This window comes from Dasypus novemcinctus, chromosome Y (assembly GCF_030445035.2).
Source record: "Dasypus novemcinctus isolate mDasNov1 chromosome Y, mDasNov1.1.hap2, whole genome shotgun sequence".
Classification (NCBI taxonomy): domain Eukaryota; kingdom Metazoa; phylum Chordata; class Mammalia; order Cingulata; family Dasypodidae; genus Dasypus; species Dasypus novemcinctus.
In genome coordinates this window covers 23,709,896-23,728,542 of record NC_092216.1, presented here as the reverse complement: position 1 = coordinate 23,728,542, position 18,647 = coordinate 23,709,896, and the positions used below count along the sequence as shown (strand labels likewise).

Genomic DNA, 18,647 nt, shown 5'->3' with positions numbered 1-18,647 from the left:
ACCTCAAAATTTAAGCTTATAATCTAATAAATCTCCATTTGTAAAAGCCAATCCATTTCTAGCATATTGCAATTTGGCAGTCTAGCAGACTAAGACAATATTCCATTGCTGAATTTTTAAACATCGTGGATTTGTCTGACATTTTTTCTTATTACTCTTCTATCTTTGAAGTTTTTGAGTCTAGAACTTGCCTTTGTACACCTTCCTTCAAATCCCATGGGAGTTGAATATAATGAGACTAATAAATTAGCACCAGCAATAAAAGTAGTTATTTTATTGGAGTGCCATGACAGTTTGAAATTCTTTTATGAATCCCCAAAAACAGAAAAATTACATTCTCTAACTAAACTATTCCTGTAGGTATACCACATGATTGCATTAAATCCAGTTGATGGTTACTTGATAAGTTCTCTTTAGGGCTTTTGATTGGACTATGTCAGTAAGGCATGACTCAAGTTGAGTTTCCACCCTCTTCTTGGGTCTGATATAAAGAGAGACATACACAGAGAAAGACAGACAGGAAAAGGGAGCTCTGCTATATTTGATCTGGCCATGTGAGAGAGGAATCACCTACAGCTGCAGAAAGGCAGAGAAGGTCCAAGAGGCTGACAGAGGAGGTCCAGAAAGTGACAAGCCTTGTGTCTGGTTGCCCAGAGCTGAGCTCCAGGAGACAATAAATACAGAGGGGAAGGCAGAGACCAGGAAGAGATCAGTGGCCATCTTGGTCTTCACAAGACCAGACAACAGGATGGATGAACAGTTGCTAACTTTGGTGAGAAAAGATCTCTGATACTGCCTTGATTTGGACATTTCACAGTCTTGGAACCATAAGCTTTTACCCCAAATAAATTTCCTTTATGAGCCCAACCTATTTCTGATACTTTACATTGGTAGCCCTTTGGCAAACTAAAATAACTATCAATTAGATACACTTGAAATATTCCTCTCATATTAATAAATATGCCATTGTGAGTGGCACTATCAGCCTAATTTAACAGATGAGGACCATTTCAGAAAAACAAGGATATTGTTTCAACTTAGTCATAGTGTCAAAGAAGAAATTTGATCAATTTATTCTCACTAAACTATATGTATTCTTTCTACAACATTATGATAGAAAATTATGTGTAGGTTTCATATTACAGTCTAATACAAGGAGTGGATACTTCCTAATCTTAGCATTATACAGAATGTATATTCGATATTCAAATATTGGATATAGCTAGATTTTGTCTGTTTTTCTTTAAAAGTTCTCTTTAAAGCAAACATTTGGTTTTAGTCAAATTTTGAATAAACAATTTGAACTGAGGAAAATAAAAGAAATATTAGAATACTGAAGCAAAATATTAAAATGGAAATATCTTTCAAATTATTCATTAATAACAGAATTACACACGTCAAAAGTGGCATCATGGTATTTATATTTCCTAGATGAGAAAACATGAAAACTCTTAAGTCAAGAATATATTAAATAAAGCATTTCAATTACAAATATAAAATTAAAAGCTTAGTAAGTGTGAATTATGAGCATATTGTATGGAGTTCAAGTATTCATATTTCTAACTGCACTATTGAATAATAAAATCAAAAACTCAGATAACCTAGAACAATTGTATTATAGTGGATTAAATCACCCTCATGTTTACTCTAGTAGTTTCACTACATTCAACGTTTACTGAATCAAAATTTACTTCAGCAACATAAAGTTATTATAAATATGCATATATACTTAATTAGACATATGTTTACAGAAAAATAAAGCAGAAAGTATGGATTTACTAAAGCCCCCTCCATACAATTTTCCTATTAGTAACACTTTCCAACAGTGCTGTATTTCATTAAAATTGACAAAACAATATTACTGTAATTATAGTATCAACTGTAGACTATAGTTTAGTTTAGGGTTCATTGTTGGAGTTGTTCAATTCTATTTTGTTCAAATTTTTATTCTGTTAACAAACTTACGACTTAAAATTTCCCTTTTTTATCACTTTCGAATATACAACTCAGTGGTGTTATTTAAATTCACAAAGTTGTATTATCATCACCACTATCCATTACCAAAGTCTTTCTATCCCCTCAAATAGAAACTGTAAGTTAAGCATTAACTCCCCATTCCCTACCCCACCCAGAACCACGGCAACATTTAATCTAGTTTTGACTCTACTATAGAGAGTTTTTATATGTGAAGAGAGATTTTACACAGTGTATTGTGAGAACACAGAATCAGGCACAACAAAATCTTCCAGCAAATCACTGCTTTATTACTTACATTGCACAGTATGCAAAAGAGGAGGGAAAGAGATCCTATCCTAGACAGTTTAATGAATGTAGAAGCCAAACTGCTCAGGCCAGCATTGGTAGATAGCAGCTTCACACGGTCTATGTCATATTGGAGAGGACAGACAAATCTGTGCTCCAACGATGGGGTATTTATATGATCCAAGTGGAAAGGCGGCTACTGAAATCTCCCACGATGAGCAGCAGCTGGGGCTGCTTGCTCCTCATTTCCATGCTCAAGACATGGTCACCCCCGTTCTTAGACCCAGCATCTTCCCCAGACTGCAGAATGGAAACACATTGAAACAACAGAAAAGGAGGTGGGGGGAGGGGGGAGGGTGACTAGGAAGGGCTGGTAGATGGCCACTGAGTTTATCTTGGTGACATCCCCAGCACTGTAAATATACATATTCATATTTCAGATTAGTGGGATAATACATTTGTCCGGTTTATTTTACTCAACATGATGTCCAAAAGGTTTATCCATGTTTTAGCATATATCAGTCGTCATTATTTTTCAAGGCTGAGTAATATTCCTTAGTACGCATATACCACTTTTTTTTCTTTATTTATTTTTTAAAATATTATATTCAAAAAATATGAGGTCCCCATATACCCCCCATCCCCCTCACACCACTACTCCCCCCATAACAACAATCGCCTCCATTATCATGAGACATTCATTGCATTTGGTGAATACATCTCTGAGCACCGCTGCTGCATATACCACTTTCTGTTTACCCATTCAATGATTGATGGACACTTGAGTTGCTTCCTTTTAGCAATTGTGAATAATGTTATTATGAGCATCTGTGCACAAATATTCATTTAAGTCTTATTTTACTACATTTAGATATATACCCAGAGTGGGATTGACTGGTCAAAGGATACTTCTCTACTTAACTTTCTGAGGAATTGTCAAACTAACTTCCACAGTTACTGCCATTTTAAATTCCCACCAATTATAAATGAGTGTTGCTATATCTCCATCTCCTCTCCTATGCTTGCAATTCTCAGTTTTTTAAATAGCAGCTATTCTGATGGGTTTGAGATGGTATCTTATTGTGTTTTTGATTTGCATTTCCCTAAAGGCTAATAATGTGGAATGTCTTTTCATGTGCTTTTAGCCATTTCTGTATCTTCTTTGGAAAACTGTCTATTCAAGTCTTTTTCTGATTTTTACATTGGGTTGTTTGTCCTTTCATTGTTGAATGATAGGAATTCTTTTTTGATATTCTGGATACTACACATTTTTTTTTTTTGAAAAGCAGTTTCCAAGTATTTTTGAACGAGTAGGTTGTCTTTTCACTTTCATGATAAAGTCATTTGATGGACAAAATATTTGAATTTTAATGAAGTCCCATTTATATTTTTCTTCTGTTTTGCTTGTGGTTTGGGTGTTAAGTCTAAGAATCCATTGCTTAACATACTGTTCTGAAGATGTTTCTTAAGTTTCTTTTTCTAGAGTTTTATTGTTTGGGTCCCTTATCTTAAGTCCTTGATCAAATTTAGTTGATTTTTGCTGGACAATGTGTTGAAGAGACCATTCTTTTCTCATTGAGTACTTTGTTTTTCGTTTTCAAGAAGGTTTTGGCTATACAGAGCCCCTTGGCCCATTCATTTCAATTTGATGACTGACTTCTCTGTTTCTTCAAAGTCAGGTGTTGGATTTCTAATTGGGATTGTGTTGAATCTGCAAATCACGTTGGGTAGAATTGACACCCTAGTAATATTTAGCCTTCCAGTCCATCAATGCAGAATGTCCTTTGAGAAAGTTTTGCTTTTGATTTCTTTCAGCATTATGTTATAGTTTTCCATGCACGAGTTCTTTATTTCCTTGATTAAATGTATTCTTTGATGTGCTGTACCTCACGGTCAATGGTCCAGAGCATAGCCCATACTCTCCCCCAGTCCGCCCAGTGGGCCATGGCAGGACATACAATGTCTAGCATCTGTGCTCGCAGTACCAAGCAGGACAACTCCCAGTCCTGAAAATTGCCCCGCATCATATCTCTTCCTCCATCTCCCTACCTTCAGCAGGCATTGTGGCCACTTTGTCCACATCAATGCTACAATTTCTTCCATTACTAACTACAATAGTTCTGTAGTAGAATATCAGCAAGTCCACTCCAATCCATACTCTATTCCTCCCCCCTACGGACCCTGCAATGGTTATGTCCACTCCACCTCTATATTGAGAGGGGGTTTAGATTCCACATGGATGATGGATGTAATCCTCCTGCTTGCCGCTATAGGCACCTTCAGCTCCCTGGTGTGGTGACTGACCTTCTTCCTCCTCCCTGTTAGCTGGCCAGATCAAGTCCAGTGAACCAGAGGATAGGAGTTAGAAGTCTGCTGAGGCTCAGGGCCTGGCTGTCACGTGGACAGTCCAGAAATTCAGGTCTCCTGAGTATACACTAACCCTAGCGCCAACCAGAGTTCCAGTAAAAGTAACAGAAGAGGCATGTGTAAAAAGGCCACATCAGAGTCCAACTCCATCACATTCAGGAACACAAACTCCAAAGTAGGGCTTACTGACATGGTACTGAACTCTAGAGCCATCTGTCATGACTGTCATGACATGTCATGACATGGTACTGAACTCTAGAGCCATGTGTCATCTGTGGGTCTCTGTAGCCCTCAGGAGACCCAGTACCTGGGTTTCTATCTACTTTGGTTGTCTCTGGGACCCTACTAAGGTATGCATAATGTGACCCCACTGATGACCTTCTGACTCTTTTTTGGAGACTCATAGCCATATAAACTAATTTGGCCTTTCCATTTTCCCCTTTTATTCAAGGTCAAAAAGCAGATTTTAACACCTGATATTACATGTAGGTTGAGATATTCTGCTGGTCTGAGTTGCCCCCTTTATTCCAGGTCTTTTTCTAGGTACATCATCTGCTGGTGCTCAGTAGTAATCCCTTGGCACCAGGGAGACTAGTCCCCTGGAGTCATGTCCCACACTGGGGGGAAGATAATGCATTTACATGCTGAGTTTGACTTAGAGAGTTGTCACATTTGAGCAAGATGGAGGCTCTCAGGAGGTAAACCTTAGGCACCCTGCAGCCCTAGGCCTAGTTCATATTTCAAGCACACAGGCTCATAAGAATAGTTATCAGTATCAAGGGCTCATTGTTGGACCATCTTTCTTTATTGGTCTTTTCCATTGCACTTGGGGGATTATTGCTGTTCCATTGGGAAATGTGACAGAGCTCCCCTGGCTAGGAACTCAGCACTCCCTCAGTTGTCATTTTTAACTGTAACCACTATGAAAATATACAAACATTTTTATGTACCCTGTATACATGCCCTGGAAAACTCCCTCCCAACCATGTACCCCCCACCAATAACAACCCACCCCTGTGTTCCTCCCCTGCCATAGTTGAACCTCTCAGTGGTCCAAAACTTCTTAAAAAATGAAGCCAAATATATTGCCAGGTTCCATTAATAGTAAAATAGAATATAGTGATGGGTTTAAAGGTTAGATATAGACTACATACTAATTTAGAAAAATTAAATAAAGTAAAAACAATTTGGGGTAGCAAATTTATAAAATGAAATAGCTTTGTTTTTAATGTTTTGCCTTTCATCACTGCAATAGGTGTTGCCCTGTATGTCCAGTGGCAAGGCAATTTCTTCCATTTCTTCCTCAGTGTCTACATCCTTTCTTCTCCTTTTCTTTTTTCTAATTATTAAGTTTATCTCCACAAAAGTTTTAGATCACAGTAATTCACATATACAGTATATAGTACTCTCACATATCCAACATCAAGCACTTTTTGCCTTCCCGAGCAATGATCTTTTTACATGTTCCTATTATATTTGCTGCAGCAATGTACAGATATTGAAACAATAGCTTTCAAACATGGCTCCATTTGGGTTTTTATATTTTAGACCATGCAATTTTCTAAATTTTTAGTTATATTATGTTTTACATTATGGTTTTCATTTTAGCCTATAGATTTTATACATTGTAATTTACCATGTCCTATATCCAGCATTGCATGATCTTGTGTAACACTTCCATTGTCCCACAGTTACACTGATTCCATTTATATAATATCTCTTTCCCCCTCCCCTCAGGGCCCACAGTGACAATCAATCTTCATTACTTGAAGGACCATATTCAGAGATTCTTGTAACAATGTTGAGGTCCTGACATACTCGACTGCCCTAACCCACTGGGAGCCACCAGTTCTCTCGGGAGATACAATTCCTTCTATTTGAGAATGTTAGTCCTCCCCAGGATGTGGGTATCACTTCATTCTCATTGTAGGGGTCTCCACCCAATGATATAACCCACGATGACAAAATGAGCATTCACACACTCCCTAGAAGACTGCCCTGTGTCAGGTGCTCCCCCCCCCCCCCTTAAGCATCTGAAACAGGTAACCTTCCTTATATTTTCTAAAGAGTTTTCTCGACATTATAGTTTCAACCACATACCTGACAACCTCCTAAGTTCAAATGTTCTCACTACCCTACACCCAATTTCTTGGGCCATCTGACCCTTCCTCCCATCCCTAGCCCCTCCTCAAGCCCAAAAAGCCCCACCCAAAGGTATCCCTATGCCCCCATTTTATCCCTTCCCTGTACAAATTCTTACCTCCAGCTTATCATAGATTTCACCCAAGTAATAATGTAACAGCCCTTATCTTCTGTGCATTTAGTACCAGTGATTCAAGTTATGTGAAGCAAAGTCTGGGAGAACTGTAAGAATAGACAAATTCATAATTATTCATAGTTTCAACAACTTGTTCTCAAAATTTAATAGAATAAACAGAAAATCTTGAGAATTTTAATGTCTTGAACTATAAACCAACTTGACTTAAAAGACATTTATAAATATGCTATCTAATAACAGCAGAATTTGCATACTTTTAAGTAGAACAATGGAATGGACACTTACCAAGTTATACCCTATTCTGTTCCATAAAACATGATTTAAAGCATTTAAATATATTCAATTAATGTGATGTTTATTCTCATACCATAAGGAAATTAGAAATGTCTAACAGAATGATATCTGAAAAATCTCCAATATTGAAAGATAGGCGCCACACACATGGAGAGCTGATGCAGCAAGATGACGCAGATTCCCAGACTGCTGACAAGAATAGAAGCTGACACAGAGGAAAACACAGTGAATTGACACAGAGAGTAGACAATTTGTGGGTGGGGGAAGGGGGAGAGAAATAAATAAATCTTTAAAAATATATATATATATAGAAAAATATTAGGTAACTCACCACTAAATAACATACAGGTAAATAAGGAATACAAAAGTATTAACTTCCTATTCACTACCCTGAAATCACCCCTAGTAACCTATATCCCTTATTCCGACTCTATATATATTTGTTTTTTCAAATTACTGTAAATTAGTAAGATCATACAATATTATTCTTTTGTGTCTGGCTTACTTCACTCAACGTAACATCTTCAAGGTTAACTCATCTTACATGTATCAGGACTTCATTCCTATTTATGTTTGAATAATATCCCATTGTATGTAAATACCAGTATATACTACATTTTACTTATTCATTCTGTGCTTGTTGGACATTTAGGATGCATCCATCTTTTGGCAATTGTTAATAATGCTTCTATGAACATCATTGTGTAAATATCTGTTCAAATCCTGCAGAAGATATCTGTCAATAGTATGCAATTTTACCATAGTCTCTCAGATGACCATGGAAATGCACAAGTCAAGGATCCACAGTCAGGCTACAAATAAGGGGCTCTGATGAAGGTCCACTGAAGGTTCATGATGACTTCTGGGAGATGTTGGCTGTCCAAAGACTTAGCTGGGAAATTCTCCCTGAATGCTGAAATCACTTTCCCTCTTGAGGCATTCAACTGATTGGATAAAGCATCACTCATCGCTGATGGCAATCTCCCTAGTTGATGTAGATGTAATCAGCTATCTATGCAGTAAAGTCACTGGTGACTAAAGTCTATAAATGTTCTTGTATTACAATTAAACCCATGCTTGCTTGACCAAACACCTGGGTGCAATTACCTGGCCGAGTCGACACATTAGCATAAAGATCACACCACCCTATTTTTTTTGTCTTTACTTATTTATTTTTTAATGTTACATTAAAAAAATATGAGGTCCCCATATAGCCCCCGCCCCCTCATCCCACTCCTCCCCCCATAACAACAACCTCCTCCATCATCATGAGACATTCATTGCATTTGGTGAACACATCTCTGAGCACCGCTGTACCTCATGGTCAATGGTCCAAACCATAGCCCACACTCTCCCACAGTCCACCCAGTGGGCCATGGGAGGATATACAATGTCTGGTAACTGTCCCTGCAGCACCACCCAGGACAACTCCAACCCCCAAAAATGCCCCCACATCACATCTCCTCCTCCCACTCCCTACCCCCAGCAGCCACCATGGCCACTTTCTCCACACCAATGCCACATTTTCTTCGATTACTAAGCACAATAGTTCATGAATAGAATATCACGAAGGCCACTCTAATCCATACTCTATTCCTCCATCCTGTGGACCTTGGAATGTTTGTGTCCACTCCACATCTATATCAAGAACGCCACTGTATTTTTGACATCTTGAATTAGTATGGTATATTTGTTTGAATTCATGAAAGAAAATTTATATATTTGTTCTATTAACTGTAATCCTTCATTTACAATTGAGTTCACAATTTGTGTGTTTCCATCTTAAATTTTATTTTTATTCTAATAACATATGGTAGCACAACATTGTGAATGCAATTAACAACACTGAATTATATATATGAATGTGGTTAAAAGGGAAATTTTAGGCTGTATATATGTTACAATAATAAAATTGAGGGAAGTGGACGTGGCCCAGTGGTTAGGGCATCCGTCTACCACATGGGAGGTCTGTGGTTCAAACCCCGGGCCTCCTTGACCCATGTGGAGCTGGCCCACGTGCAGTGCTGATGCACACGAGGAGTGCCATGCCACACAGGGGTGTCCCCACATAGGGGAGCCCCACACGCAAGGAGTGTGCCCTGTAAGGAGAGCCACCCAGCGTGAAAGATAGTTCAGCCTGCCCAGGAATGGCGCTGCATACACAGAGAGCTGACACAACAAGATGACGCAATAAAAAGAAACACAGATTTCCCGTGCTGCTGACAACAACAGAAGTGGACAAAAAAGAGCACGCAGCAAATAGACACAGAGAAGAGACAACTGGGGTGGGGGGGAAGGGGAGATAAATAAAATAAATAAATAAACAAATATATAAAATTATAGATTTTTAAAAGCTAAGATGTAATTGTCACTTTTTAAAATGTCCCGCTCTTAAGCAAAACAAAAAACAAACAAACAAAAAAAAACCACAACAGATAAGTATGGTATGGAAGAACCAGAGCAAATGGAATAATTTTCACTAGACATATTTTACCTTTGACCCAGTTCTGTTACTTAACAATATTAAGCACACTTTCTATCTATATATGATATTTTAAATGCCAACAACCTTTGTTTTGATAAAGTCAGGTGTAAGGGGCAAAATGTTCTCAGTCTACCAAGTAGTTATTTATGTAGTAATATTTATATGGTAATACGTCAATAAAGGATCAATGTAAGAATGAATAAATCTGTCTGCTTTTAAGTGTGTAAAATGTAGAAATAAGACCTATGATTTTTATTCTCTATTCTGAATACTGAAAAAATAAATTACATGTGGAATTTATTACACATTATATATTAATCATAAGGATTGAAAATATGGAGCATATTTAAATTGATTCACGTGTCACTATTTTTACTACTAAGCAAATTGTATAAATAAATAAAAAACTGGTGAAATATGCTACTAGGCAAAATGAAAAGAAAATGCAAAGATTTATTATCATAAAGCTACAATGTCAAGTACACCAATAAATACTTTCAAGGATGCAAACTTAGGTGCTTTAAATTGCCCAATAAGTTACCTTAAAATCTTGTTATATCTATTTTGTAAAGAAAATAGTTTATAGGCTTATGTAAGGAATGATTTAAAATCATACTTGAAATTAATAAAAATATTCCCATTTATGAATTCCATATAAAATGTTCTGAAAGTAGTTAACTCAATACTTATCATTATTTAAATAATTGGAATAACTTTCTAAATCACAAGAAAATATATTCAAAGTTGAGTGAAATAGATTTAATTCTTTTATATCAAATTTCTATCACTTTCTCTAAGTTGGGAGGCCCGATTTTTTGAAAGGCTCAATAATGCATTGCAAGTTTTCCAAAATACAACTCCAGCAAACAGCTTTGGCTAGCTAAACTGCAATAGCTAATGAAATGCTAATCCCGAAGTTTTCATCAGGCCATATTCCATGCGATTCATTGACTTGTAGAATTAGCATGTTAAAATGCTTCACCGTAGGGAAAAAGCATATAACCTAAGGTTAAAGAACAGTCATTTTAACTGTTCTATTTTGGAGTTAATCTCTTTATATAGATACTTATTGACTCACTCATTTATTTACTTGCCAAAGAATTACTTAGCAACCGTCATGTGGTGGGCATTACTTAGGCCTAGATGACCAAAACAGACAATCGTTACAATCAATTTCCATACATTTTAATAATAGAAACAAATGATATAGAACCTAAAAGTAATGTGTATCATATAAAATGGTGAGACACGTAATAGAAGAAAATACAGCTTGGAAGGGTGCTAAATAACTTCCTTGCTTAGCTTTGTATTGGGCATAACACTGTTACTTAGATTCCCCTCCTTTATCTCTTTTCCTTAGACAGGACCTTTACCTATTCCAGGTTCTTCTGTCCACTTTTGGTCTTGTATATATTAGCACCCTTTAGTTGGTGAAGGCTCTTGATTTCTGAGACATCACATGAGGATCAGATGATGCTACAACAAGGGATGAATGAGATAGTTCTTTGTAGGATGAGAATTAAGCAGCTTTGAAGATAATCCATCTTTCTTTCTCTTTTTCAAGGTTCATTTCTCCCTTATACCCTTTAACGAAAAAACTGTTGCCTTGAGAACAGCTACAGAGTGTTGTAAAGAATCATATCTCATTCTTTTTTTCCCAATTATTTCACTTCCCTTGTTTCATACCCAAAATCCCCTGGGCTTAGACCTCCTAAATTAATTCTTGGCCCTTCAATCATGCTGCAGACTCTGTTTTCTAGGCATTCCTATTTTTAGTATGAAAGTAAATAGCATCACCTAGGAACTTGTTAGTAATGCACAATCTCAGGCCTTACCACATACATACTAAAATAGAATCTGGTTTTTAATGTGATCCCCAATAACACGTATGCACAAGTTTAAGAGACACAGTGTTGTTCTACATCCTAGGACTAGTCCATAATAAATACAGAAAGGGAGAGTAAGTGCTTAGGAACACAGAGCAACTAGACATTACCATGTTTCTATTTTATTTTACAAATGTACTATTCTGCAAAGAATTAGAATATTAAAAGAGCTCGTACTTTGATATGCTTAATTCATAAGGCACTATTCTGGAAGACCCAAGCTAAATAATTGATTTCAGTGTTAATTGGATAATTAAAGAAAACAACACTGATAAGCTCTTATTTCCAGATACCTGAAGGAGATGAAGGAGATAGCAGAGCATTCAATTGAAGGGAAAGAGTTTTACTTACAAGGAGCCTTAAGTTTAAATACCCCTGAGACAGAAATATTGTTTCTGATTAATTTGAGAAAAAATCAGGAATGGTTTAAGGATTGGTGCAGAAGAATGAGGGAGATGAGGTCAGAAATGTGTGAATGATTGTGTATCTGTCTGTGATTGAGGAGAGAAGGGATGCAGATTATGTGTAGCTTTGTATGCCATGCTCAGGTTTTACACTTTTATTTGGACTGAGATGAGAAGTTATTGGAGTGATTGAAGTAAGAGGAGATATTATAGAAATTATTATTTAAAATAAGCATTTTTAATAGACCTAATGTGGGCAAGGTCTGAAGCAGAGAGATCAGGAAAAAGACTGGAGATTGTTGCAATTATTCTTTTGAGAGATGCTGTTCTCTAAAACACTGTCATAGCAACGAAGAATATGAGAGGCAATTGCATAATGAATGTACTTTGACGATATTGTCAAGAGGATTTCCTGATAGAATGGACATGGGTTGTAAAAATGTGAAAGGATCAAAGGCAGCTATAAATATTTTGCCTGAGCAACTGGAAGGATGGAATTGTCATGAACTAAGGTGGAATGTGCAAAATTTATTCACAAAATAAGCCAAGGATTTGGGACAGCCCAGTTATTCATAAACTTTAAGGTACAATAATTAAAGACAAATGCCTCCATTGGCTCTAGAAATCTTATATTCCCTATGACACCTCATGTGCCCATGCAGACAAATCATGGAAACAGGCATAATCTATTAAAATGGAGAAGCGTTTTGAAAAGATTTTAAATATAGGTTAACATCTTGTTTCTATCACTTTCTTGGTGAATGCTGTGGAACAATTAATGTCTACCCGTACATTTCTTACATTGTAAAATAGGTGTATCATTATTTATTTCTTAGGGAGCTTGAAAAACCTGGAAATGATATCAGCTGGCGTTACTAATTCTCAGTAATCCTTGTGTCATAATAGAAGGATGATAAGGAAGCATGTCATCAGATGTGTTTACATTTATGAACTTGGATATTTGGGTAAGGAAAAAATTAAGTTAGAATGGAAACACCATCCACCCTTTAAAATCCTGTTAATAGGAGAAGTAGAAAGAACCATGTTTTAAGTGCTTCAAAAATTTTACTATTGTATTTTTCTAGGTTTTCTTAAGCTTTTCAAGTGAAAATTTGTACTCTGTTCTATGTACACCTATTAAAAACATAATTTCCAAGAGCTGTTAAAGTAACCACTGGGCTGGGGAGTAAGAGATACAGATTCTAGTCCTGCCACCTGCATTTGGCCAAATAACTTTACCTCCTTGATTTCTGTTATTTCAACTCTAAAATGAGTTCAATGGACTCAATAGGAGAGCTAACAAAAGAATGAAGATGGACACTACCCATCCCAAATAAATTACAATTAAGACAGCTCTATCCATCTACCACATGGGATCTAAGTCCCATCTCAATCAGAAACAGAATAGACATCACCATCCCAAAACCCTCAAGATTGGGAAAGAACGATGGACTAAAGTAGACATATTATTCTATTATAGACATTATTATTCTAGCAATGGAAGAACTTATATCATTGATATAAAGGCAGTGGCCACCAGAGGTTCTGAGGGGGAGGGAGAGAGAAGAATAGGTATAATATGGGGGCTTTTTGGTACATTGGAATTGACCTGCATGGCATTGCAATGATGGATACAGGCCATTATACATTTTGCCAAAACCCATAAAATTGTGTGGGGCAAAGTATAAATGATAATGTAAACTATAGTCCATGGTAAGCAGCAATGCTTCAATATACGTTCATCAATTGTAACACATGAACCACACTAATGAAAGATGTTGTTAATGGGGAACCGTGTGGGAGGAGGAATGGGTGGGGTATATGGGATTCCCCCATATTTTTATGTAACATTTATGTAATCTAAAGCTTCTTTAAAGATAAAATCAGTACATGAATTAATAACAAATAAATGAATAAATAAATAAAATGAGCTTCAAACAGATTATTGTTAGGATACCAACTAGCACTTAATAAAATGCATTGTATGATTTGAGAAATAAAATCTTGGCAAAGAACACGTAATACCTTTGTGAAGGCTGCATTCTTTGGCATTGTATTTTTAAACTGAAAGCTCTCTCTGCATAAATTAATCATGTTTGTAAAAGGCAGTATCCTGAGGAGCTGGGGCAAGATGGCATCGATTTACACTCACCACCTCTCTCACACACACAAAAAGATTGAGATCTTGCCTGAGTGAGCTGCTTTGTACTCTTTGTAGGCTTGTATTCTCCTCTGGGTCTCTGCAGACGTAGGTTCCAGTGCCTGGGGATGCATGGAGTTTCTAAATATGATTCTGTCAACAGTCTTTATATGTGGTGAGACGGACGTGGCACTGCGCTGCCTCTGTGTGGATCCTGAGTTGCAAGGGACCCAATAAGGGCGAAGGGTCATGAAAATTGGCCTTCTTTATGGGAAAGATTTCTCCTGCCTATGATTTTTCAGTTTCTTCAAATCAGCATTTGTGGATTATTTTCTGATCTCTGCTGTCCTCCAGCAAGCAGAATTTGGCCTTTTACTCACTTCATCTCTGGGGAGGCTTTTCTAAGAGACTTGTACATTGACATGATGATGACATCACTCCAGAAGTGTTTAGTGCCCCTTATCAGTATTACTAGCCACGACCCAGAATATTATTCCATAGTATACAAACAGGCACTTGTCATTAACCACTTGCCTTATTTCTGCTTAACTCCTTATAAACTATATTCCCAGAAAGACCATGCTTGGGGGGCCAACTGGCAAGAAATTGTCCTAAAGAACTTCATGAGATAAAATGCCATACATGGTTATGTAGCCTCCTTTTATGTTTGCCCATACACTGATAGAGAAAATCAAAAGAATTGTCAGGTCAGAAGAAGAGGACTGTGGATCTTCCTTCTCAGCTTGACAGACCCAGGGATAGAACATATCAGAAGAACATTTACACCCCATTTTAAAAGAAGGGAGGCAAAGAAACGGTAAATTGGAATAGGAGTTAAGATCTTTGCCTGGTTTCCTCAAGTCCTAATGAGATTTGTTTCTCCAGGCTAGCATAATAGTTCCCCAGTGATTTTTCCACAGTATGATCTGGCATGGTGTGGAGACACAATCAAACTTGCCTCAACGTCAATTACACTTTGACCACGAATTGCTGGGTTTTGAATTAATTATCTTAATGCGTTGTTACTTATTACAATTATTTTTGTATAAAGGTAAAAGGAGAGGAAATAAATATTATGGTTTTCTTGGTATGGAATAAAACAGGTTCTGAAAGTATTTTTAGATGAACATCCATTACAGCTGTGTACATCAGGAAGACAGAAAGAAAAAGTAAAAGAAAATGTATGATATGGAAAAATACAATATACTTTTCAAAACTCCTTCCAGCCAGTCTTGGACCTTGTCCCCAAAGCGTCTTCTTTCCTGAGCGGCGACAGTTTTTCCTTTGAGGGATTTAGGTCACCAGCTTGGAAGAATCTACTCCGTCCTTCTCCCTCACGTTATAGGAAAGAGTGCAGGACCTGTGACCCCATGATCTTGGGTTCCATATGCGTATGCTTTCTGTGCACTACTTACCGTCACGATCTCTCTCCACTGAAAAACGAGCAAGGAGAGACATTTGTGTAGGTCGAGCTAACGGTGCCCACAATAGGAAACGTGAAAGAGGAAGAACAGGGCGCCTTTCCGGGCAGCGGTGCTCGGCTGCCAGGGCGCAGTTTTCCCGGCTCCGCTTAGGTTTTGTGGGCGGGATAATCGCTGCGGGCAGCCAGATCCTGTATGGCGGGGTCTGCCTCCATGGCTTAGGAAATTCCGCCCCAGAACCAGCCGGGGTCCCCGCGCGGGCCCTGACCTGACCTTCACTGAGCGCCACGCACGTTCCCCACCAGCCTGCTGGAGGTGAGCAGCGCCCTGCAGACTCGCTCCCTCGAAGGCTGGGCTGCGGGTTGCAGGCGCAGGCTTTGCTCCAGCCCAGTGTGAGGGCGGGGCAGGAGCGGGGAAGGGCAGGAGCGGGAGGGGCCAGGGCTCTGCGCCGCCGGAGGGGTGGGGGGGGGGGGAGCGGCGTGGGGCGTGGAAAGCGCGGCTTTCCCCGTCACTGGCCGTCGTGCCGTCACCAAGCGCTGCGCATGCGCCCAGCTCCACACGCCACAGGCTGCCGGGGGCCCACCCGCTCAGCCCAGAGCCGCTGGTGTACCCGCAGGCGTGGCCTGGGGAGAGCGTGTGCGGCGTCCTTGCCTGCACCGGCCCGGGCCACATGGCGAGTGAAGCGGGTCCTGGCGAAGGCCCGGCTCCCCAGGCACGCTCAGAACACCTCCGTGGCCTGGCAAGCGGCCCTCTGGTAGGAGAGTCGCTCGGGCGCCCTGGCCAGCGGTCCCCACAGAGCTGCAGGGCAGGGGCGGAGGCACAGGACCCAGCTGGAGGGATGGAGACGGGAGAGGCGCCCTGCGAGGAGGCCGCGGTGCTCTGGGTGGAGGAGCTGCCGGAAATGGAGGTGATGGAGGAGGACATGGTGCTGGAGAATGTAATGGCGGTAGTGGACGTAGTGGCGGAAGAGGAGGTGCAAGAGCAGGAGCGAGAGGCGGAGCAGAAAAGCCTGGAGGAGGGGCAGGAGGAGTGCGGGCGGGCCCAGCCAGGGTATGATGCGGAGGCGGCCCAGACATCAGTGGAGGCGCTAGAGGCCCTGCAGTTAGAGCTGAGCAGCGTGAAAGTCCGAACCAACCGGGCCTTTTGCCGGCTGAAGCACAAGCTGAGGCAGGCCTTTAAGCCGCACCTGGAGCGCAGAAGCAACATCATTGAGCGTATTCGTGGCTTCTGGTTCAAAACCGTATCCTTGTACAACTGCGTTTAGCTAAACTCCAAGAGCAGAAAAAGCTCCTTTCTGGTGATAGAAGTGGTTTCTTGAAGGCAGGGAGGGGGTTTGACTGAGGAGACACAAGGAAACTTTTGGGGTGGTGAAAATGTACTAAATCCTGTTTTGACTTGTGATTATGTGGGTTTGTACAGTTGCGGAAACTGAACAAACTACGGGTTGTGCATTTTATTGTATGTTAGTTATACCTTAATAAAAAAGATCATAAGAGCCTAAACAAACAAACAAATCGTATCCTTAGTACAGTTCCAATGGGAGTGGACTAGGCAAGAGGATGGGGGAGGAAGTCAGGGCTGAGGAAGGAGGCAATCCTGTGGGGGGATGGAATACTTATTGAATTAAGTGTATCGAGTGAAGCAAATGGCCACCTTCAGCACTTGCAGAAGTTTTGATGAATCCGTAACTTTTCAGCAAAGCACAGGAATTTTTCCTGGTGGTAAATATATATATATATATATATATATATATATATTTTTTTTTTTTTAAGTCTATTTAGGTATTTAATTCCCCCCCTCCCCCCCTCTGTTCTCTGTGTCTATTTGCTGCGTCTTTTTCTTTGTCTGCTTCTGTTGTCAGCAGCACGGGAAGTGTGGGCGGCGCTGTTCCTGGGCAGGCTGCATTTTCTTTTGCGCTGGGCGGCTCTCCTTACGGGACGCACTCCTTGCATGTGGGGCTCCCCTACACGGGGGACACCCCTGCGTGGCACGGCACTCCTTGCGCACATCAGCACTGCGCGTGGACCAGCTCCACATGGGTCAAGGAGGCCCAGGGTTTGAACCACAGACCTCCCATGTGGTAGACGGACACCTCCCATGTGGTAGACGGACACCCTAACCACTGGGCCAAGTCCGTTTCCCCATATATATTTTAATAGAATTAAGAATAACATAGAAGTTCCGTAACACATTTCACATTTAAAGAACCGGTATTTATTAGCGTAACTGAGTAGAGATTGGTTCTGTATGGCAATCTTTATCATTTGTCCTGGCCTATTACTGCCGGTACCTGCCTGCAAACAACAGGTCCTCAACACATAGATTCCTTTTCATACTAAGCATTGTGTCTTTGTGGGCGCATTTTGACACCATGCAATATACTCGGCTTATAAATGGCTTCCCATTCATCAGATGGTCCTTTTAGAACTCTAATCATATACTCTTGCTTCACTTTAGAATCCAGAGAAGCTTATCTAAGATTCATTGCCTCAAGTAAACATCCCCAAATTTTCACTGGTTAATCAATGATTGTCCTCAGAACATCTATTTTCAGGCATGACCCCTGTATGCATACAAAAATTAAGTTCAGGAGCTCTCAGAAAATAGGATATAAGGAGGCTTTTAAAGAAGGATGGAGGTTGACTGAGATAAACTAGCAATAGCAGTTTTCTGGGAAATGTGTCTTCCTACTTCTGATTGCTTTCCAGGTGTGTTGACCATTTTTACCCTTGCCATCCTCGTGTATTTGACTCCTTAACCCAGTGCAGATTCTGAACCATCCTCTGATGTCAGCAATGATCAGCGACCAGGATCAGGATATGCTCAACTATATGATCAGTTTGAAGGTAAGAGATGGGATGCTTAAAGTATAGGAATAAGTGAGGGGAGAACTTATTAAGCATAGAATCAGGCAAGGCCTGGAGTGATTTTTCCTGTCTCTGCTTTTCCCTGTTCAGGTAGAAGAGTTCATCCATCCTACAAATAGTTGCAAAATCATATTTTTCTTTGGGAGAAACCCTTACTTCCAAAATGAAGTGATCACTAAGGAGTATGACATTACTATCACTGTTAAGAGGTCGTTCTGTGGGTAGTTTGGGGAACTGGTGAAC

The 18,647-nt window shown here is 39.6% G+C and overlaps 1 protein-coding gene across 1 annotated transcript; it reads left to right on the top strand.

Moving 5' to 3' along the window:
* Nucleotides 1-16,074: 16,074 nt before the first annotated feature.
* Nucleotides 16,075-18,629, top strand: LOC139438293 (testis-specific Y-encoded protein 4-like). The gene is made up of 3 exons (XM_071213410.1): nucleotides 16,075-16,777; nucleotides 18,306-18,383; nucleotides 18,495-18,629. The coding sequence occupies exons 1-3, from the start codon at nucleotides 16,208-16,210 to the stop codon at nucleotides 18,627-18,629; spliced, it is 783 nt and encodes a 260-aa protein (XP_071069511.1). The 5' UTR covers nucleotides 16,075-16,207.
* Nucleotides 18,630-18,647: the final 18 nt, after the last annotated feature.

Excerpts from the sequence above, each read along its gene's own strand:
- LOC139438293 (XM_071213410.1), top strand. The coding sequence starts at position 16,208 with ATGGCGAGTGAAGCGGGTCCTGGCGAAGGCCCGGCTCCCCAGGCACGC. Across the intron at positions 16,778-18,305 it reads GTGGCTTCTGGTTCAAAACC|ATTCTGAACCATCCTCTGAT; the intron begins GTATCCTTGTAC and ends AACCCAGTGCAG. Across the intron at positions 18,384-18,494 it reads ACTATATGATCAGTTTGAAG|GTAGAAGAGTTCATCCATCC; the intron begins GTAAGAGATGGG and ends TTCCCTGTTCAG.